Raw genomic sequence first — 21,278 nt, 5'->3', positions numbered from 1 at the left:
CAAATATATGTATATTTAAAGATATTATATTTTGCGTGATACATATATATATATATATATATAAAATCAATAACATTTTCAGGGCAATGCTATTGCGTGTGTGTGTGTGTGTGTGTGTGTGTGTGTATATACATACACACACACACGTATACAGTATATTCATATTTATATACATACACATCTATGAAAAAAAATCATTTAATTATTTCTATAGTCGGTTTAGTAATTTTGGGGACTTTGAGATCCCTGAAGGATAACTTGAGGATCCTTGAGGATCCCCTCGGACCATCTACGTGCGGCAGGTGAAAACATACGTCTCAGATGTGGCGGCGAGGACTTCTGGCGAGCTGGTCATCATGTTGGAGAAGATGGTGACGACGGTGGAGGCCAGGGAGGCGTTGATGGTCGCCACGTTGACCAGCTCCTTCACCTTCGTCACCACTTTGGACACCTGGGGAAGAGGGGGGGTTGCTGTGATTGGTGTTCTTGTGCATACTCTGCTGTGATTGGCCAAAAGAGGAAGACGGCACCTCCTCATCGGACAGCTGGTTGTTGGTGATGACCGTGAGCTGCACGGCCACCTCCGCCGCGTTCTCTGTGGGAAGCAAACACACAGATGCTCCTGTTCCACCGTTTCTAATTTCTTAAATTGAATTTGTCGGCCACTCTGATGTCATGACTTCCTGCCGCTCAGGTCACATGACCTACCTGCCGACACCTGGATGGTGTCGATGTCGGTGCAGTTGGAGACGTCGGCGGGCGACCACGATGATGAGAAGTTTGTCCGGTTGATCAGGCTGGCACGGACACACACAACGACACACACGTGTTTACACTCACAGACAGTCAGATCTTCATGTTCTAGAAGGTTCCTTTTGAAGTGTTTTTTAATTATATTTATTTACATTATTTTTTGCCGCAAGTAATCACGCTGGAGTTTATCTGTGTGTGTGTTTGTAAGAGCGTGATTGTGTGTACCTATGTGTGTCTTCCTTCATCTGTGCTTGTGTGTTTGAGAATGTGTATCTCATAGTGTGTCTGTATTTTTTTGTGCATGCGTGTGCATTGACTGCCTGTATATGTGTGTGTTTGTAAGAGCGAGTGTGCATAAATATGTGTGTGTATGTGTGTCTGTGTGTACCTTAGTGTGTCTGTATCTGTGTGGGTTTGTCTCTATGAGCATTTATAGGTGTGTGTGTATATACAGTATATGTTTCCTGGGTGAAAATTTGTGTGCGCGTGTGTGTGTTTGTGTGTATCCGCATGTATTTGTTTACCTTGAGTATTTACATATGTGTGTGTATCTGCTTTAAGTGTATCTCCATCTGTGTATGTGTGTGTGTGTGTGTGTGTGTGAGAGAGAGAGAGAAAGAGAGAAAGAGAGATCCAGCGTGCTTGTGTGTGTGTTTATCTATTGGAGTGTCTAAAGTTTTGTGTGTGTGTATATGTGTGTGTGTGTTTGTGTGTGAATCTATGTGAATGTCTTTGTGTGTGCATGAGCGAGAGAGAGATTGAGGACATGTGTGTGTGTGTCTGTGTGTATAACCATGTGAGCGTCTATGTGTGTTTATGTACTGTATATGTGACTGTAACTGTGTGTGTGTGTGAGGTTGTGTGTGTGTGTGCGTGCACCATGTGCGTGAGGCGCTGTGCTCCTTGTTGGGGAAGCAGGGCAGGGTGAGGCTGGTGGAGGGCGGGCTCTCAGGCCAGAGGTAGTGCAGCGGGTTCTCCTCGGGACAGTTCTCTGAAAGACAGGTGGAGGAGAGCCGAGCGTCACTTCCTGGACCGTACCAACCAGGAGACGGGGTGGGGGGACTGCACGATTTCATCTTTCCAAATATGGAAAATCAACAAAGATGAATTATTTCAAATAAAACGCGGACGTCCGGGTGTCTCACCGATTGGAGTGACGACGACGGAATCGGCCCGTACCACCAGGCCGCCGCCAAGCAGGCCCCTCCGGCCCGTCACCCGTCCAGACAGGGCGAGTTCATTCGCCGTCTGGTTGGAGGCATCGGAGCAGACCAGCAGAGCCTGGCAGGAGAAACTGAGCCACGGAGTTTGCGCAGCGTCAGCCCGACACCGAAAAACATCCTCAGCAATCCAAATTCAGAAAAAAATAATTTTTTCCAATTTATTTATTTCATTTCATTCATTTCTGAAGTTTTTGAATGCAATTGTATGGACATACTTTAACATTTAAATTAAAGAGAAAGCTATTTTATTCACAAAAAATGCTACTTATGTAGTTAATATGTTCATTTTACTTATTTTATTATTGATTCAGTAAGTTAGTTATATTTTCTTATTTTATTGATTGACCTTTTTTAAATTAATCTATTTACTTTGAGGGAAAAAATGTTAACTGTTGGTGAATTGTTGTGACATCTTGTCCACATTTTGTAGAAATTAATGTCTTATTCATTCAGAAATAAAAAGTATTTATGTTCTTAGGGTTCCTTATAGTTGAAAGAATGTAATATTGGATTCTGTTTGTTTATTCATTTTTATTTTTTGTTTTATCTGTTATTTATCAAGGACATTATTTCCTCATGATCCAATAGAAAGATCTTTCAGACTAACATAAAACATTAGTATAATTTTAATCAACTCTAATAAGGGGATATATTTTATGTAATTAACCAAACACTACAGAATGAGTGAAATGTTCTACCTTCTGGCATTGCTTCCTGTCCGCTGCACCGCTTGAACGCTGTGGAGGGGCGTGAAAGGTCAGACCAGGTTATGTGACTGTAATTGTTATATCCAATTATAATCAGAGTGACAAGAATGACAGAAGAGGCAAAATCCACTCAGGGTGAGAGGCTGCATCACCTGACAGTGTCCACGCGGACATCAAGCGTCCAGTTCTTGAACGTCTCATTTAGCTGCAGGAATAAGAATGAAATTTCTTACTGATGAAGAAATCAAGAAACCCCGATTAAGACTCTGCCCGATTCCATTCCCTATCCGCTTCCTCTTTGGGGTGACAGCCTTCGCCCGATGATACCTAAATTCTCAATTTCACTTCAAAATGTAAGATTTTTGTCTTTTGAAATGGTTTCATTTCGATTAAAAGTAGTATTTTGCTCATGTTGCGGCATTGTGGTGATAAAAAAAAAGATGTTTTGAAAACAGGAAAAAATATATAATTTGATTGCAAAACTGAAAAAATATGATTCGAAAAATTAAATATAAAATATCTAGCCGGGCATCTACCAGTGTTATTTCTTATGTGATTGTTAAAGTACTTATTGCAGACATCCTAACTTGCAAAAACTAATTTCTGGGAGATGTCTTGCAGCGCACATACATGCACACAACAGAGGTTCACTTTACTTCACCAACATTTTATTAACTAATTTATTATGAATAGAGCAATTACGACAAGAACTACGAGTATTTTTAAACATTTTAAACATGTTTTCTATCTTTTAATCTTCAAATATGTATAGAACACCTGCCACCTGCCTAGATGAGGGCCTATTTATTTTCCTGTGACTTTTTCAGGATCTCATTGTATGTCGATGCCGCACGCTTTGCAGTCTTGAGTAATTTCTCTGACACTTCAAGCTCATAGCACTCAGTGTTAATGATTTTTTTTGATTTTGCAGGATATCAGGTTGCAAACAGTACACCACGCCATCCTGTCATTGTTTTTCACTCTTATGAGACAGGGATATACTTTCGTGTAACCTGAGATGAAGTGGGTTTTATATTTTTGTTTTTTGGAGCACTCTCCCAGTGTCATCTCGCGGCCTGAACTGATAACTTTGGCCCAGGAGAAAATAAAGAAAAACCCGCCCAAACGGAAAGCTTGTTGGCTAATTTTGCCGAGTAAACCAATCAGGATGCTCTCTGTCTAGCATGTGTGATGAAAATAGTTCCACACGTATGCATCGTCTCTCTCAGTCTCTCGCCCGTTCATTCGATCATGTGCGCACACTGTACGATGGGTATTAGATGCACGATGCAGGCATTAACCCTCATATTATGTTAAGGGTCAATTTGACCCATTTCACCCATTGACCCAATGGGTCAAATTGACCCTTAACATAATATGAGGGTTAATGTCTCGCATGCACGATTCTCCAGTTCCAATCTAATTGGCATCAGGGAGCCACTATCAATTTGCATGACATTCCTGGACCTTCCAGGAGACTTGGGATTTCTGTTATTGTATCATGTCAACTATTAGCGTGTAACTGTTAGCGCTACTGTTATTATTAGTAAGAGATTGTGCCAGTTTTTACTGACCCTCATCCCCTCCTGACTCAATCAAACTCTTCCTTTCTATCCTCCTGTTCTGCATTTTTACCCCGATCGTTTGAGGCAGAAGGCCTCCCGCATTGTGCTGGGGTTTGTCCAAGGTTTCTGCACTGGTGAAAGGCAATGCCACCGCTCTGGCAATTGTTGCTCATGTTGGGTTTTTATATATCATCTTAAAGAGCCTGGTGGTCCAGACCTTCTCAAAACACTGTGAGGAACTGGACTTTGTAACTCACCCAGAGGGACACTTCCTGTTCCACCTCCGCATCGGTCAGCACGTTGTCGTTGTCCAGCGTCATGGAGATCCGGTAGAACAGCAACTCTGCAGGTCACACGATGGCGTCAGTGTGTTGTTTCTTTTTTTGGTTTTTCATAGTCCAACTTTTTCTACAAGCCGGAATCACGGTGAAAGGAAGAAGTAGAAGGAGAAGAAGAAGAAGATACATTGGAAAGTGTTTGCCTGTGGGGGGAAACACCATTCAGGACTCCAACTAGAAAGAGACTTGTTTTGCACGGAGACTAAACAGCCAACTCCTAGGTAACGCTGTTGACCAGGACTTCAATACGCATATAGACGGAGCCATCTATGTGTCCTCTGTTTGTGAGTAATCCTGTATGCTAGAGAAGAAGACAACATGGCACGGAATTCTCCGTCCACTTCCCGCCATGTATTTAACCGCTACTACCTCTTGTGACTGTCTGAAATGGTAGCAGAACTCTGAAGTGAACCGTGCACGGCTTCCGAGTGGATGTATTGCTTAACAACGTAAAGCAAGCATGGGAAGCATGTGTGCGGTAAAATTTGACGATTGTACCCGTTTACGTACGTAACGTGAGCACACATAACCTTAAACTAACTAGCTGCAAGTGACTAGCCCGCCAGTTTTTTTGCTAAGCTCCAGTGTTCAATGTATGAGAGCTATCAGTGAGATTCTGTCAAGTTCCATCGCTTTGTTTTCAACTATTGTTTTCATAGATTTCACAGGAACCGGTACTTAGCAGTTTGAATGTTTGTGGCAAAGATAAGCTTAAAACACAAAAATTAACATATCGCAACCTGGAGATGAAACAAAAAATTGAAAAACCCGCAAAATTAGCTAAAAGTACCTCAAAGAATTTGTAGGAAATGTGAAATAAACAATTACAAATAAACAAACAAATAGCACCACCAAACTCTACTCGGACCCTAAAACGAGAAGGAACTAATTGAAGACGGGGCGATGGACAGATAAAGGAAAGAGAACGAGTTAAGGTGAAGACCAGAAGAACAAGACACTCGCCTAAACTAAACCACCAGACGCCCCGAAATCACGAGTGACCCATAATGAGCCTTCAACCCTCCCCCATGATTGACAGCTATGCTAAGTATTTGATTGACATACTTGCAAAGCAAACACCTTCTACGGACGCATTCAGTCGTAATGTCACCTTCGATTTTATATCATATAAATTATATTTTCATTCTTTTTCATTTTTGTAGCATTGTAGCAGGAGGTCAAGCAATCGTCTTTGGAACCGAACATTCCTGGTTCGATTCCTGCTCGGAAGTGTCGAAGTGTTGTTGAACAAAACATCGAACCCCTAACTGCTCCCCCTGGTGTTGTAGACTCATGGTTCATTCATGGTGGGTTAAATTCAGAGAACAAATTTCCCCACGGGGATTAATCAAGGATAAATGATTATTTATCCTTATCCTTGATTAGAGGTCCCAACATTAGCAAGCGCTTGAAGAGTAAATATTTCATTTCAAACAAAAGGAGACTTTAAGACTGAATACGATCTGCGGGGTTGAGATTCTAGCCATTCTATGCTGATTTAGTTACTGTCGTCACTCTAAGTCTACGATTGGTCGTTACTGCCTGACAAACTGTCCCTCGAAGACACTCCACACTGACAAGGAGGATTAGAGCGCCGTTTACATCGGCAGGGTGACGTGACACGGCTGACGGCGGTCCGGATGGGAGCCGAGCTCTTCGCGGTGACAAAAGGGCGTGCGCTGGAGGATGATGGCGCTTTGTGATAAATGGTGCCATTGGGGAACGTCTGTTGGTCGTTATTTATGCCGGGATTGGGATTCGTTAGATTCGACTTCAGAGACGCCAGACTCGAGGTGTTGCCTTCATCGGTTGCTGACGGCCCATCCATGTTTGATCTAGTCTCATTTGTCTTGAAGTTCAATCCGACTGTACTTTGGTTGTGATTCCCAGGAGGTTGAAGACCCTCCAACTCAGAGAGCAAACCCTCATCCGAGGCTACGGTTGCGGCATCTGGGTCGGATGGAGAAGGATGAAAGTCCCGAGGGGCCGGAGGTGAGGTGTGACAAGAGGGTTCCAATTCGAGGCAGAGAACGTCAGTTTGTTGTTCACCTGGATTCAATCTTTTCCTTGTTACTGGCGAGGTCGACGATTCTGGATCTTCAAAATGTTCGTCAAGGTCCAGAGGTCCAGTGACGGGAAACGAAGAAGAGTGAATGACAGATTCGAGTTGGGTCTCAAATGACAGCAGAGCTCCTGGCGGAGGTCGACGGGATCCATCAGGTGGTTGAGGGACGCCACCGCCTGGCTCCATTGGGCCTGAGGTCCCAGATGGTCGAGACACCGGCAAAGGAGAAACGGGAGGTGTAGGACTGAAGGTTGAAAGGTGACGAAAAGAAAAAACTGAAGGTAAAATGGGAGACATTGTGAGAGGAAGAGAGGGTCGCTCCTCCATCATACGGTATTCAGATCCAGGCGGGATTGACTGGTTTGAGTCACGATGGACTAGAAGTTCAGAACCCTGGGACGGCGTCGTTATCGATGGACTAAACCTCGGGGACGTGAAGACACCATCGCCGTACGAGTGAGTTCCTGGATCAAGGGTCAGGCTGGGTGTTGATCTAACTTCTCCGAATGACGATGTTGGACCCACAAGGGTCAGAACCTCGAGGGAAGACGCTCCTGTCACCATGGTAGCCAGCATTTCTGTCTCTCTAGACACGTGGTCGTCATGGCGACTGTGAGCCGGAAGGATAACGTTTGAAAGGTGTGACTCTCCAATAGGACTCGAAGACAGTGATTCGTCTACGTCACTCTCATCCAAGTACAAACAACTTGTCTGACTCTGACGGGTCCAATCGGGCTCAAGCACCGAGGAGACGCCCATTGCATTCCCTGCCGTGGCGCCCGAGGGAGTCGGGTGGATACGACTCCTGGGGCCTTTGACATCTTCAAAGGTTGAATGAATTCTGGAAGGTTCCAGGAGGAGGTCAGCGGGCTCTTCGGCAGGAAGGGACTGGATATCGAGGGGCGACGCACCGCTCAAAGAAAGACACTCAGCCAGATGAAGCAACAACAAGGAGGGCGAGTTGTCCGTTGCCCTCCCTTCGTTAAACTCTGTCGCAAATGATGGGAGTTGGGACACTCTGAGGTGAAGGGAAGTCTTGAAAGGGGTTTCGGGAGGAAACGACTGTTTGGGAAATACCAAAAAAGAAGAGAAGGAAAGTGAAGGTCGTTGTTCGTCGGAATACCTGCCGTCACGTCCTGTTTTGTCCAGATGAGTTGAAGACGCGAAAGAACTGGATGTTTGAGCTTCGCCTCCTGTCTGTTCGGGTGAAACAGAGGAATTTGTTTCAGATGGAGAAGAAGACGACGTTGACAGCGAAATTCCAACTTTCCCGCCTCCTGAACTCAGTCGCCCTCCTGAGTCAGTATCAAAGAAGTAATCACTTCCTGCTTCTGCTACAGTGATTGGCTGCAGCCACGGACCAAGAGATGTTCCGTTTGGAGCGTGTTCATACCATGAGCTGCCTTCCTCTCTGTCCTCCTTGTCCTCTTCCTCCTCCTCCCTGTCCTTCTTCTCCTCTCCAATGTCCTCCTCATTCTCCTCCTCCAGTGTGACGTCCCGAAAATCAGAATACTCACTTCCTGTTTCATCCTCAAGAGCGTCGGTCCAATTGAAGCTTGGCATCCACGGCATTGCAACAGGTTTGTTTTTCCTGTTGCTAAGGGACAGCGACGAGGGTACAAATGTTTCCTCTTTATCCGAGAACTCTTCGCGATGTTGCCTTGGGGACGGAACCACACTTCCGGGGAGGCTCCAAGACGTTCGGGGGGTTGTTCGTTGAGGAGTCAGCGTGCTCTTCACGGCGGGGGCGGGTGTCAGCCATGTTTGAGGTTTGAGTGCCAAAAGTTTTGTGACAAGGACCGGAGGCCTGGGCGATGCCCTGGTGGGGGCGGGAAGTCTATTCGGGTTCGGTCTCTTCCTGCCCTGCCAGACCAGAGGGGTGGAGATGAACCCCAGGGGCGTCTTTGAGCGGCTGGCACCCGGGGGTCTTGGTTGGGGACGCGGAGCAGCAGGCAAGGCGGTGGTGGGTTTGGGGTCACTTCTTGGTCGACTAGGCGCTTTGGGTTCAGGACGGGGTAATCCATCGGGTCGGCCCGGCGGAGCTGGGGCTCTGGGGGCTGCAAGGGTTCCGGCTAGATGCCGGGGTCGTCTAACGGGCGAGGCTAAAGCCTGATGGAGGGACCCCACCACAAGAGGATCAGCAGGCCTCAAAGAAGATCCCATTGCTGGCCCCAGACAATCAAACCAACATCAGTGGAATGAAAAAGCAGGTTAAAGACAATAAAACACAGTAGTAACACTTTTATATCGCGTGACTAATTTCTCATTTCCCAGTTGATGCTTCAGTGTCACGTCTTTGCCTTTTCACAACTTGAAAATGAACATGAAAAATCAAACAGGAAATGAAATGAATGAAATGATCCGCAGCAATGTGAGCGACCCGCTGGTAAACTAAATGCAAATAAATTTTAATGGGCATTTGGCGAAAAACAAACAAAGAAAACTATGTGGCTTCTTCTTCGGCAGGGGCGTCTAGGAAAAGATACAGGATTTGATCAGTCGTCCAGAGGGTCACAGATCGCGAATGTATCAAATACCGCAGCTACTTTGACCTTTGACCTGCAGGCGTGGCTAGCTCTTACCGGGGTTAGTAGGCGGGCTGTTAGTGACAGCGGATGAGACAGAGGCGGTGCTGATGGAGGTCTGCTGGGCTACAGGGACGTAAAACCAATGCGTTAGTGGATCAGAAAAGCCAAAACCCTTAACCTTGTTATTTTCTGATCGCCCAAGATCTTAACCTCAGTGTTTGCTTCTGTGTGTTTGTGAAACGGCTCGCCAGCATAGCTACCCGAAGTCAATGCTACATCAAGGGGTTAGTGTTTGTTCCAAACCTACTTCCTGTTGTATTTTGGGGGCGTGTCCGCGGGAGTCCCCTTAAAGTGTGTCATAATAATCTTCCTCCAAAATGCTATCAGCCAACCATGTATCTAAAGCTGCATGTGAAGCGTTAGCCTTGCAGTTAGCGCATGAGCGAGTGTTGAGCTTCGCTACCTTACCATTAGTGGTGCTGCTGGCCGGAGTAGCATTAGTAGTGGAGGATGCGGGCGTAGCAGCAGCGGTGGTGACGGTAATGGGCACAGTGGGTGGGACTGATTAGCACAATATAGTTAGCTTAGCATGTTAGAAGTTCACAGGAACACAATAGCACAAGGACGCGGGAAGCCGATCCATGGATCCGTGGATAGTTTTTAGTTCACTTAGGATGCAAAAAATGACTTAATGAATTAAAATAAGGCCAGCTATAATCTGTTTTTTAAACTTAGCTTCACTACACACATGCTCCAAAATTTAAACTAGATGATCGTTTCATTCATTCTTTCATTATCTTTACTGCATTTACATGTCATATTGAGACATATAACCATTCACTAGCCATATAAATATAAACTATTCACCCTCTCACTCATTTACGGACCTCCAATGAACCTCCTGCATGGGTGGAAACCCACGCCGACACGGGGGAGAACATGCAAACTGCACACAGAAAAGCCGCCCCTTGCCGAAATCGAACCAGGAACCTTCTTGCTGTGAAGCGGAAGGGCTAACCAGTGCACCAGCGTATTATTTATCAAGAGGTCATTGTTTGAAAATACAAAAACAATATGTAATTTGATTACACAATTGAAAGGCTTGATTTGAAAAAAATAAACTAAAATCGAAAGTATAGGGGATTTTTTTTTTTTTTAATGAAAATTTGCCACCGGCACTGGAATGGATTTATGCAAAACGTATTGATGAAAGAACCTGCTGCGACTCCACCTCGCCTTTATGTCACCCGAGATTAGATCCGGCCCCGTTTGTTAGGCGGAGATGACCGTTTGTGAGGATGAGCATCCCCTGTCCTCCGCAAACAATCTGACGAGGGGGTGACGTTCATTTCTCGGATGGCGAATCCAGATAGTCCCGAAGCAATGAAGCAGATGGAACCTTAATGGAAAAGCGGGGGTTGCTGACGGAGGGGGGGACCGATAGGGGGCTGCTTGGGGTGCTGATATGGTGCTTGGATGGTGCGGGGATGGGGACTGAGACAGGCCAAATTTAATACAATTTAGAAACACGGACATAGCAGGTGTATTATAGCTCTTGCCACCAGGAGGCGCTCAAGTCCCATTCCCCACACATTATCGCTGTTTCACAAAACTATAGAAATATTACAAATTACTTATTTTTTTGGTAAATATGATTGACAATTTATAACACATCTCAGAGAGCTTTTGGCATTTATTTTATATTTTATTTATTTATAATTTCTCTCCCCCATTCACAAACCAACAAAATGTATTTTCCTTTCTTAAAAGTGTATTAATGCAGTCATAATTTCTCACTCTCCCTCTCTCAGAAACTTAAAAAAAACATTATCTTCCTCTTATTTTTTCTGATTTTGAACAATTGATGACATCTTTAGGCAACCTTTGCCAATGATTATATATTTTTATGATTTTTTTTTCAACAATTAATGAATTCACAATTTCTCTCTCACTCACAAAGTAATAGAAATATAAATTTCCTCTTATTTTTGCTAATTTTGAACAATTTATGATACATTTATAGCCACTTTTTGGCCAATAATTAAATAATACATTTATGGCCTTTTTTATTACATTAATAAATTCACAATTTATAATATTTTACAGCTAAGGGGGATGAGGAGGGTTGATGGGGCTGTGGAGGGTGAAGAGGGTGAGGACGATCCGGGCCGGTGGAGGCCGAGAGGAAGGACGAGGAACTTACCATGGCTGTTAGTAGCAGTGATGGAGTTAGCGGAGTCAGTGGTTGGGGCAGGTGAGGTGGATGAGGAGGGTGAGGTGGATGAGGAGGGTGAGATGGATGAGGACGGTGAGATGGATGAGGACGATGAGATGGATGAGGAGGGTGAGGAGGATGAGGAGGGTGAGGTGAGTGAGGAAGGTGAGGTGGGTGAGGAAGGTGAGGTGGGTGAGATGGGTGAGGTGGGTGAGGTGGGTGAGTAAACAGCTGGTGGCAATGAAGGCAAGAACAGAATAAAGGTGTTTTAAATCAATCCCGTATCACAAACTGGATGACCGACCCAAGTTCAACGATTGTTGAACCTGTTGGTTCAACACACATGTTAAGAAATGTTTGTTGAACGTTTCTTAATTGCACAGATTAAGAAGCGTTATGATGCACGACTGACCAGACCAGCCAGCCACAGTTTAACAAGTCTAATCACAGCTTAAGTGCAAACCAACAACTGATCAAAACCTGTGAAAACACAAATTAACTACGATTAATTAATTAAATAATCACTTTTAGTCACTTATTTATATGCATATGTACATATTTATATATATATATAGGGGTGTGTATGTGCATGTGTACATATGTATATATATTTACATATATATACATATATATATATATATGTATGTTTACATATATATATATGTTATGTTTTAACCACTTTTTTTAATCTTAATTTTTTTTTTTGAGCTGCATTATGTATGTGTCTGTATAGTTTCCTTGTGTGTTGAATAAGGCACCTTAAATATAATGTATTATTATCATTATTATTATTAATTGACAGATTAACCCCTAATTTTCCATATTATTCATTCACTCATTCTCATTGACAACTGATGAACTGGAGATATTTGAAGGTGCTCATTTGAACAAAAGGTATCTTGCGAATGAATCTCTTAACGACGGGACTCGAATATGAGCCGCCCGGTGAGTCAGACGAGGGGAAAAACAAGCAAGAGGTCAAAGGTCAGACATGGCGGACGTTCAGGAGTCCGTGCATGTGGTTCTGAGAGATTCTGACTCACTGGACAATCGAGGAAAAATGATGTGGAACATCGGAAAGGTGGGGAAAAACATGAGAAGGCGTGTTTGCATATCATACCTTGGCAGCCCAGCCGGGTGGAGTCACAGCCGGTGGGCAGCAGCGTGTTTCCGGGCGGAGACACACCTGACCAACACAAGACGAGATGATGACGAGAACGCGACAGCGTGTCACCATGACGACGACAGATGTTTGATGGATGGGCGGTTGGCGGGGCCAGGGGACGTTAGCTGCAGCGACGGCTCTGAGTTTGAAATGACCACTTTTAAACAATTCTGATTTGCCGCACCTGGCTACGTTCACACTCACAGTCTTGATATCTTTCAATGGTTTTCGGTGAGAATCATCTTTTTTTTTTTTTGCCCATTACTTCTGAATCTATAGGGGATTTTACATATCTTTTTTGATGACTTTTTATAAAAGACGTTTCAATATATTTCTTCACAAAGATCATTTTTGGGGGGAATTTTTGACACAAATGTCAGTTTACGGTCATAATCTACAGTTTTCATCTGGAAGAAGAAGAAAATGAAGAAGAGCCATGATTAGATATTTTTGGGCTATTTGGTTCAGATCGAGGTCAGAGGTCACCCGTTTCTCTTGAAAGCAAGCTGGCGTGTCACAGCTCTCTGTTAGCACGCACGCACACACCCGCTCACACACACACACACACACACACACATATACACACATGCTGCTGTTAGCAGCACTCACCACTAGTTGGCGCAGCAGCAGTGGTTAAGTGAGTGCAAAGAGGGAAGCAGACTGTGAAAAGAAGAAGAGTTACGATTAGTTACCATGGCGACCAGCATGAAGTGGCAGGGGTGGCAGTTAATGACACAAAAAACACTGATGGCTTCATTAATGACATTGGAAGCAGTATAAGAACTACTGGAAGGAAACAAACAAACAAAAAAAAGAGTTTTTGAAGAATGAATTAGCAGTTTAATTGAAAGGTTTTTTTTAAGTTTTGAAGAAAATTCTTTTTTGTTTTGTGGTGGTAAAATAAAACTCAAACAATTGAACAGTAGATGAGGTACAAGAAGTAAACAAACACAAAGAAGTTTCTAAAGATTAAATGAGCAGTTTCACCGAAGTAAACCACTTTTTTTAATCTATTTGAAACTTTTGAACAATTCTTTTTCAAGTTTTGATGGTAAAATATAACAGAAACAGTTGAACAGCATAAGAAGTAAACAAACAAAAAAATGTTTTTTAATGAAAAAATAAGAAGTTTCATTGAAAGTAGATCTTATTTTATGCTAAATTTAATTTGAAATTTTTGGATTTTTTTTTATTTTGATGGTTTATGAAAAAATTTGAACTGTGCAGGTGCCAGAAGTAAATAAGCAAATATAGAAGCTTTTAAAAGAAAAGTCATTCAATTGAATGTAAACAATATTTTTAAATAAAAAAATATAAAATTATTGGTCACCGTAAAGTTTTGACGCTAAAATAAAACTCAAACAGTTGCAAAGTATTAGTACAGAAGTAAACAAAGAGGAGTTTCAAAATAAAATAAAAAATCATAGTTCTTTTGAAAGTAAATCATTTTTTTTCTTGCTCATCCAAAACTTTTGATGTAAATAAAACTCAGGTGAACTGTATAAAAATACCAGGAATAAACAAACAAATAAAGTTTTTTTAAAGAAAAAAAAAGTAGTTCTGTTGAATATCAAATAAAGAAATATCTTTATCTTCGATACGGTATGTTCGAGGATTCACAAGGACAACCTTTGCCTCAGATAACTGAGCGAAAACTACAGCCAAAAGGGACGTGGCGGCCGTCAATGTACAAACAATGTGTGTGTGCACATGTGTGTGTGTGTGTGCACGTGGCCTGCGCGTTGCAGCGACTTTAATATAAATCTGGTTGTAACTCAAGGCACAAAGGAGGGTTTTCAATAAAAGATGAATTATTCTTTTTTTTAAAGGACTTTCCAAAAACAATGTCTGCTGTCATATGGAAATATTATATTTTATTTAAACTTGGCCGACAGTCATCTAGCAACCCCCCCCCCCCGGCTGGGGGTCCCGTGGATCTGCCTCCAGGACACCGACACACTGGAACATCCAGTTCCTGACGGCAATACAGTCATTAAAATTAAAGCACAAAACATCAGTGGATGTTACTGTAGATCATCCTAGGCTCGTCGTAATGCCAATAACACACACACACACACACACACACACACACACACACACACACACACACACACACGGGGGCCCACTGCTGGCAGCAGTTTCCTTGGCTGCGGCTAAACTCTCATTTACCGCGCTTTAAACCACATGCACGCACACACACACACACCAACACACGTATGCACACACACACGCACACATTCACGCGCTCGCGCACACACACACACACGCACACACACACACACGTCACTCCTTCCTGTTTCAGAACAGAGTTACGTAAATTGGACACTGGTTTTTATAAAGCTAATAAATTATTTCATTTATTTGTATAAAATCTATCATTTATAAGCTAAAGTAGTAATAAAATCCTTCAAATCCAGAATTTGAATCCAGCAAAAAAAAAAAAGAAAAAAGAAAAGGGATCCAGCACTGATTTCTTCTCTGAGTACAGGTAGATTCTTGCGATCTGGTGGTTATTTTTTAAAAAATAAAAAAAAGTCCTCTTTGTTTGTCATACTTTTCTCGCAGGATTTCTCGCAACTTAATCCATCTGGTTTCCCCGTGACGTCTTTGCTTCCCTTCTCCACTCACACACACACACACACACACACACACACACACACACACTTCTAAGCCCTCATGTCAATTACGCCATTACACACACACACATACACACGGGCCTAGAATCTACTGTGGCTAACCCTCTGTGGTTCCACCCTCTTACTGTACTTTAAACCACACACACACACACAAAAACACAGATTTGGTGATAATTTCTTGCTGATCTTCAGGAAATCTCTTCCTAATTTGAAACGATTTCTGGAAAATTCCGATCGATATCTTCCATTCTAGCAGTCGAGTCATTTCCCATTGTAATTTTCAGTAATTTTATGCTAATTTCAAGGTGATTTACCACGCATTTTTAGATTATGTCTGTAATTTCTTGTATTTTAGGGGACGTTTTTGATTACTAGATGAAAAAATAAATTGTTTATATTTATATTAAATCAATTTTTTGGTGTTTGTCCCCAAAAGGCTTTGACATTTTGCAGGTCCCCACAAGGTAACTTACACTTGTAGAAACACACAAACATATAGATATGACGAGAATTTCTTGCTGATTTTCAAGAAATATCTTCCTAATTTTTAACAATTTCTACAAACTATCTGATCAGCATCATCCATTTCAACAGTCGCACAGCTTTCAAGTTATTTCCCTTTGAAAATGTTGCTCTTTTTATGCCAATTTCAATGTGATTGTTGCAATTTTCAGGTGATCACTTGCTATTTTTTAGGGACATTTTTTATTTTTTTATGGACTTTTTGCACATTTTCAGGTAAAAAATTAAATCCTGGTTGATTTTCGTGTGATTTCGATTTTCTGTGTTTGTCTCTGAAAGGGCCCTGATATTTTCCCCACAAAGTTACCTACACTCTTGCATGCACACAAACACAGGGGACCCAGTGTTGGCAGCATTTTACCTGGCACTAGTCGCATCCCTCGATTACTGCACTTCAAACCACACACACACACACACACACACACACACACACACACACACACACTTCTTCCTGTTACATAAAGCGGTTTTAGGCGGGAAAAGAGGTTGTTTGCCGCTTTTCAAGGGGACGATAATGAGTCTGTTTAACGACGTGATGCGTCTTCCTCTGAGCTAAGACGTGTTTGTGTGTGTGTGTTTACGTGCAAGAATCCGAGCTTGGGAGGAAGCGACGGGCGGCCGGGGTCGGACGCCAAACCGTCGGCTGGAGTCGATTAAGTCACCGGCCGCCGTTGGAGCCTGGATGTGATTTTCCGTCTTCGCAGCGAGCAGACGGAAACACTTAGGGCTTCGATCGAGTGTTGCGGCTGCTGCAGTTACACAAAGTCACTTTGTTTTGGTTTTGACGCACAATAAACCCAAGGAAATGTTTGTGTCTCCTGTACGTGTCATAATTCCAAGTGTTTTTGCTTTGTTTTTTTCTTTTTCTTTAATTCGGATCCAGTTAGATTGCTGCACTCCCAGGACGGGGCTACTTTGCAGTCCCCGGAGATCAGAACGGGAGCTGGAGCCTTCAGCTACCGCCGACCTCCTCTTCTGTGGAACCATCTTCCAAACTCGGTCCGAGAGAGCAGACGCCCTCGCTTCGTTTAATTACAGGCTTAGACCCTATCTATACCAGAACACTTATAGTTAGCCCCAAGCTAGCATAGGGTTAGATCAGCTTTTCTAATTTTTCACGCTCATTTTCAAAATTATGTCATTCTCGAACAACTATATCATAGAATATTACTTGAATCTAATTCTAGTCAGTTTCAGAGAGCTTTTACTTTGCGCCAGGCTAGCCCCTAGTTAGCCTGGTGCTAACTGTAAAATTTCTATTTTAGATAGGGTTTAAGCCTGGCGCTAACAATTAGGCATTCTCAATCTAACTAAATTAGATTCAAGTAATATTTTAAGATATATCCGCTTGAAAATGTTATCATTTTTAAACGTTATTTTTAAAATGGGCGTGAAAAATCAGTCGCCTGGGGACACTACTGAAGGATATCCCGTGAAGCACCAGTCCCTTCATCAGTGCCTGACAGGAGACAACTGGGTTGCGATACAGAAATAAAAATATAACAGAAATAAAATTATGATAATAAATAAAACATTTTAAAAACGCCACGGCCCTAATTATTCCGACTAAATTCCAGCTGTCTGTTGATAAGTCTGAGATCCAATGAATGAAATTTAAGTAATATTTAACGATAAATGCATTATATTTATATGCTATATGCTTTTAAAATAAGCTGGAAAAATTAGTTGCACCAGAAAAGTTAAGAGTTAAAAAGGAAAGCGTGACATGAAGGGGAGTTATTTTCAGACGTGGGTGGTGGAAATGGAGGGTGGCGTTCACTCACTGCAGCTGAGCGTGGCGTCGGTCCGCGCCACGCTGGACGGGACGTCCCAGTAGCCGTTGTCCCAGTCCACCACGTTGCCACGCGTGTCGCAGGTCAGTGCGTCCAGCTGCTGCAGCGTCATGGGCAAGTCCCAGAGGCGCATGTTGTAGATGTTGCCGTCCAGGCTGTGCTGCCCTGAGGGGCCGCGGCGACACCATCGGTTAGCGAGTCGCATCGTGCTAGCAAGCTAACAACTGCAGAGTCAACATACTTAAGCGAACAGACTTTAGCTAGCTGTAACAATATCGAAACAAAAATGAACATTAATTGAAAGCTAAATTGAAAGGAAATGGACATTTCTGATTTACCTAGAAATATGATTACTATTAACCAAAGTACATGAATATAACCTTGAAGTTCTAATAAGAGTGAATTATCTAAAATTAAATGAATGAGCAGTCATTTGTATTTGTTTACAAACTAAGGATGAAAATGGTGGATATTGAAAATCTTATCATTATAATTGTTTTGTGATAATAATAATCATACAGGTTTATGTTATATTACATTATAATAAAAAAATATTACCATTATGATATAAGAATAGATTTACATAATAATTACAAAGACAAGTAATAATGATACATTATTGTCGTTCTTATAATTATTATTATTACTTTTGTATGATAAATATCCTTGCTTAATAATAGTAAATAATATATTACAGTATTAAATATATTAAGATCAATCCATCCATCATCTGCCACATATCCTTATACTTGCAGGGGATGCTGGAGCCTATATATATTAAGATATTACGAATATTATACATATATGACATACATCTTTATACAAATATAATAATAAAAAATGCTGAAATATGATCACGATCATTAAATAAAAGTAATTATAATAATATAATTACGAATTATTGTTATTATTATCATTACTATTATTATACAAAGGGGATGCGGCTGTACCTCCCAGGCGGAACGTCCCGCCGCTGGACACCGAACGTCCCACGGAGGCGGAGCAGGTTTCGGCCGCGAATTGGCCATTGAAATGGACCTTGATGGTGCCGTCGGAGGAGGACCACACCAGGCAGAAAGGCGTCATGGTGCCGGAGAAGTCAGAGGCAGTCAGGATGGACTCGATGGAGCAGGTCTCTCCGTCCACCACCATCTCCATTTCGCCGTGCTCCGAGCCCAGCGCCAACGCCACGGTGCCGTCAGCCTCCGTGTACGTGAAGATCCACTCTTTCTGCCGTGAGATGTGAAAGCACTCTTTCAGTCGTGACCTTCTACTATCCAAGTCTCTCCTCTCATACCAACTAACTTCACGTCCTCTTTCAATCCATCCATAAATCCTCTTTCTGGTCTTCCCCTAGACCTCCAACCTCAGCTTCCTTCTACCCAGATCTCCACTATGGTGGAGACCCTTTTGTGTATATAAGATAAAAACAGTTATTTTCCACTAAAAGGGAGGGTGGCTTTCAATGAAAACCATCTCACAAACAGTTTTTGCAATTTTTCTTCAAAATAATTAAAAAAAAGACCGTTTCCGTTGTGTCTGGGCCTGTTACCTGTTTCTGACTGTTTCGTTCCAGCTCAAAACAGAGGGTCAGGTGGCTGAGCGTCGGCACGGCGACCGAGCTGGCGAGCCTGGTCACCTGACTGTTACCGCTCTTGATCTGGACCTTCTGGTTCCTCAGAGCCACGGTGACTGGGGAGGCAGAGGGGAGGAGTGAACCCAAGGCAAAGATGGGGATGTTTTCCGCAAAACGTCGCACGGAAAAGAAAAGTGATGACTCAGCAGAAAAAGCAAGCCATGGTCGCAAAAAATAAATCGGCTACTTCCTTCTTATTTCATCCAAGTCTTTTGTAAATTCCAGGAGATAAAGGGGATAGCAGATATTGGTTACCAAATATCAATCATTTCATATGAATCCAAATGTTCTGTTCCATTAAATATAATAAATAAATGAACTGCTGAATAAATACATAAATTCATACATTTACAAATTCACCGGCAAACAGGCACAATAATTAAACCAGCTGATAAACAAATGATATTTATTCCTGTGAACTGACATTCAGTGTCTGGCCGCATCCGATCCATCTGCGATCAATAATCAATGATCCAGATATGAAAAAAAAAACAATGAAACAAATGAATGATGAAATTTGGCCAATTTGTTGGAAACGGGCGATGAAAAAATGTGAAGGGATTTAGAAAGAAAACAAAAATAAATCATCCCTTTCTGGGTCTGTCCCGTGGGACGGACACCGCGCTGTGTTTGGAAATGGTTCGGTCCCGTCGATTTGGATTTAAGGAGAAAATATATTGTAAAACAAAGCGTTCGGGCGCGGTTCTGAGGGCCGGATCAGATCAAGAACACTGAATTTTGCAAGACACGGTCGTGTTTTTCTCCGTTCGGGATCGGTCGACCTCCCCCTCACCCCCCACCTACCGTGGCGAAAGCTAACACTGAACCCCTTCTTCTGCACGCTGAAGTCGGAGGTGAACTCCAGCTCCATCACGTTGCCGGTGGAGTTGAGCGTGAGCCCGTTGGCTGTCAGGCCGCAGAGCTCCACGGTGGCGCTGCCCGTCACCACCAGCACGCGGTCGTACATGCAGCCTAACGCCTCCTCCAGGTCAAAGTCCAAGAAGGTCAGCTGGACGATGAAGCCTGCGGGAGCCTGCAGGACCCACCGGCACGTCATAGAGTTGGGGTATTTCTGGGGGTAGCAGGGAGACGTGAAGCCCCCCTGGGCCTCCGTCAGCACCAGGTTACAGTTGACGGAGCCGCAGCCCAGAACTGGAGGCGACGGAAGGACACTTTGAAATTCTCACTGTGTGGTTAATTCAAAGAGACGCTAGAGGACACAGGAGGACGGAGAGGAGGTCCACACACAAGAGGAGGTCAGCCCAGAGGTTCCTCATTCCCAAGAAGGACAGACGTTCCAAAGACAAGGACGTTAAGGACTCAGGAGACGAGACGTGGTTTACCGAAGGTCTGGCAGCCAGGGGACGGACGAGCCTATCGATCGGGAGGTCGATCGATCGGGATTAAAGACGATCGGGCTCCTGCTTCTTCCGGGTTAGAGAAGAACGACAAACATGCACACATGCGGGAAGAAGTCACTTTTCTCCTGAAGATGGCGTTTTTTGTTTGTTTTTTTTCACAGCTTCTGTCCCTTGTTTGTCTCTGGTCCCGTCACTCGGGAGCCGGGACAACCAGAGGGTCTAAGTTACTTCCTTGTTGGGAATCTTGAAAAAAAAATCCCCAGCTTTGGAATTGTGGAGGCTCCCAGTTCGTAGGAGAAGCCAAATTATTCGCCGCTTTGCCGATGATGTTCTGCTACACGTTGACATCCTCTGCTCCCTTTCCTCCACGAGCAACGCAAAAATTAACCAATCACAGCCCATCGATGTAGCTCAGCGCTCAGAACACACACAAGCTTTAGGAGGCTTACAGCCTTTTTTAGATATTTTTTAGATATTTTAATATATTTTTTTCATGCTAAGGAGTTAGTGGTTGCATTCGTGCGTCTTCGAGAGAAGGAGCTGCAAAAACAACATGATTTCAAAATAATTCCCGCCTCAGCAGTTACACAGCAACAGAAATCACAATTGTTTGTTTTGTTTTTTTTTCGCTGATGGCAAGCATGGCGTTTCATCAACACGTCAACAAGCTCTGCAGTCGCAGCTAATGTGCAATGTGTGTGTGGGTGCATAGGCGTATGTGTGTGTGTGTGTGCGCGCATATGGCTGCTAATTGCTGACTGACAGGACACA

The 21,278-nt window shown here is 43.2% G+C and overlaps 1 protein-coding gene across 6 annotated transcripts in view; it reads right to left on the bottom strand.

The window, feature by feature from the left end:
- Positions 1-21,278, bottom strand: part of adgrg6 (adhesion G protein-coupled receptor G6) — a 43,421-nt gene that overhangs the window by 13,926 nt on the left and 8,217 nt on the right. For 2 of the 6 annotated variants that reach the window (XM_086143362.1, XM_086143360.1), the window contains exons 3-16: positions 19,951-20,298; positions 19,063-19,202; positions 18,461-18,740; positions 17,502-17,675; positions 13,169-13,219; positions 12,515-12,580; positions 4,506-4,591; positions 2,836-2,888; positions 2,675-2,713; positions 1,899-2,047; positions 1,633-1,744; positions 709-797; positions 531-595; positions 315-451 (exon numbers count right to left, since the gene is read on the bottom strand). In XM_086143362.1, the coding sequence (XP_085999488.1) occupies positions 315-451; positions 531-595; positions 709-797; positions 1,633-1,744; positions 1,899-2,047; positions 2,675-2,713; positions 2,836-2,888; positions 4,506-4,591; positions 12,515-12,580; positions 13,169-13,219; positions 17,502-17,675; positions 18,461-18,740; positions 19,063-19,202; positions 19,951-20,298 (1,789 nt within the window). The remainder of the gene's footprint in view (positions 1-314; positions 452-530; positions 596-708; positions 798-1,632; positions 1,745-1,898; positions 2,048-2,674; positions 2,714-2,835; positions 2,889-4,505; positions 4,592-12,514; positions 12,581-13,168; positions 13,220-17,501; positions 17,676-18,460; positions 18,741-19,062; positions 19,203-19,950; positions 20,299-21,278) is intronic. The other 4 variants (XM_086143366.1, XM_086143364.1, XM_086143363.1 and 1 more) reach the window with 3 other exon arrangements.

This window comes from Fistularia commersonii, chromosome 36, assembly GCF_037954325.1.
Source record: "Fistularia commersonii isolate RoL2024-O1a breed Wild chromosome 36, RoL_Fcom_v1.0, whole genome shotgun sequence".
NCBI classification, from domain to species: domain Eukaryota; kingdom Metazoa; phylum Chordata; class Actinopteri; order Syngnathiformes; family Fistulariidae; genus Fistularia; species Fistularia commersonii.
The sequence above is the reverse complement of the archived record's forward strand: the minus strand, read 5'-3'. Positions and strand labels throughout refer to the sequence as shown.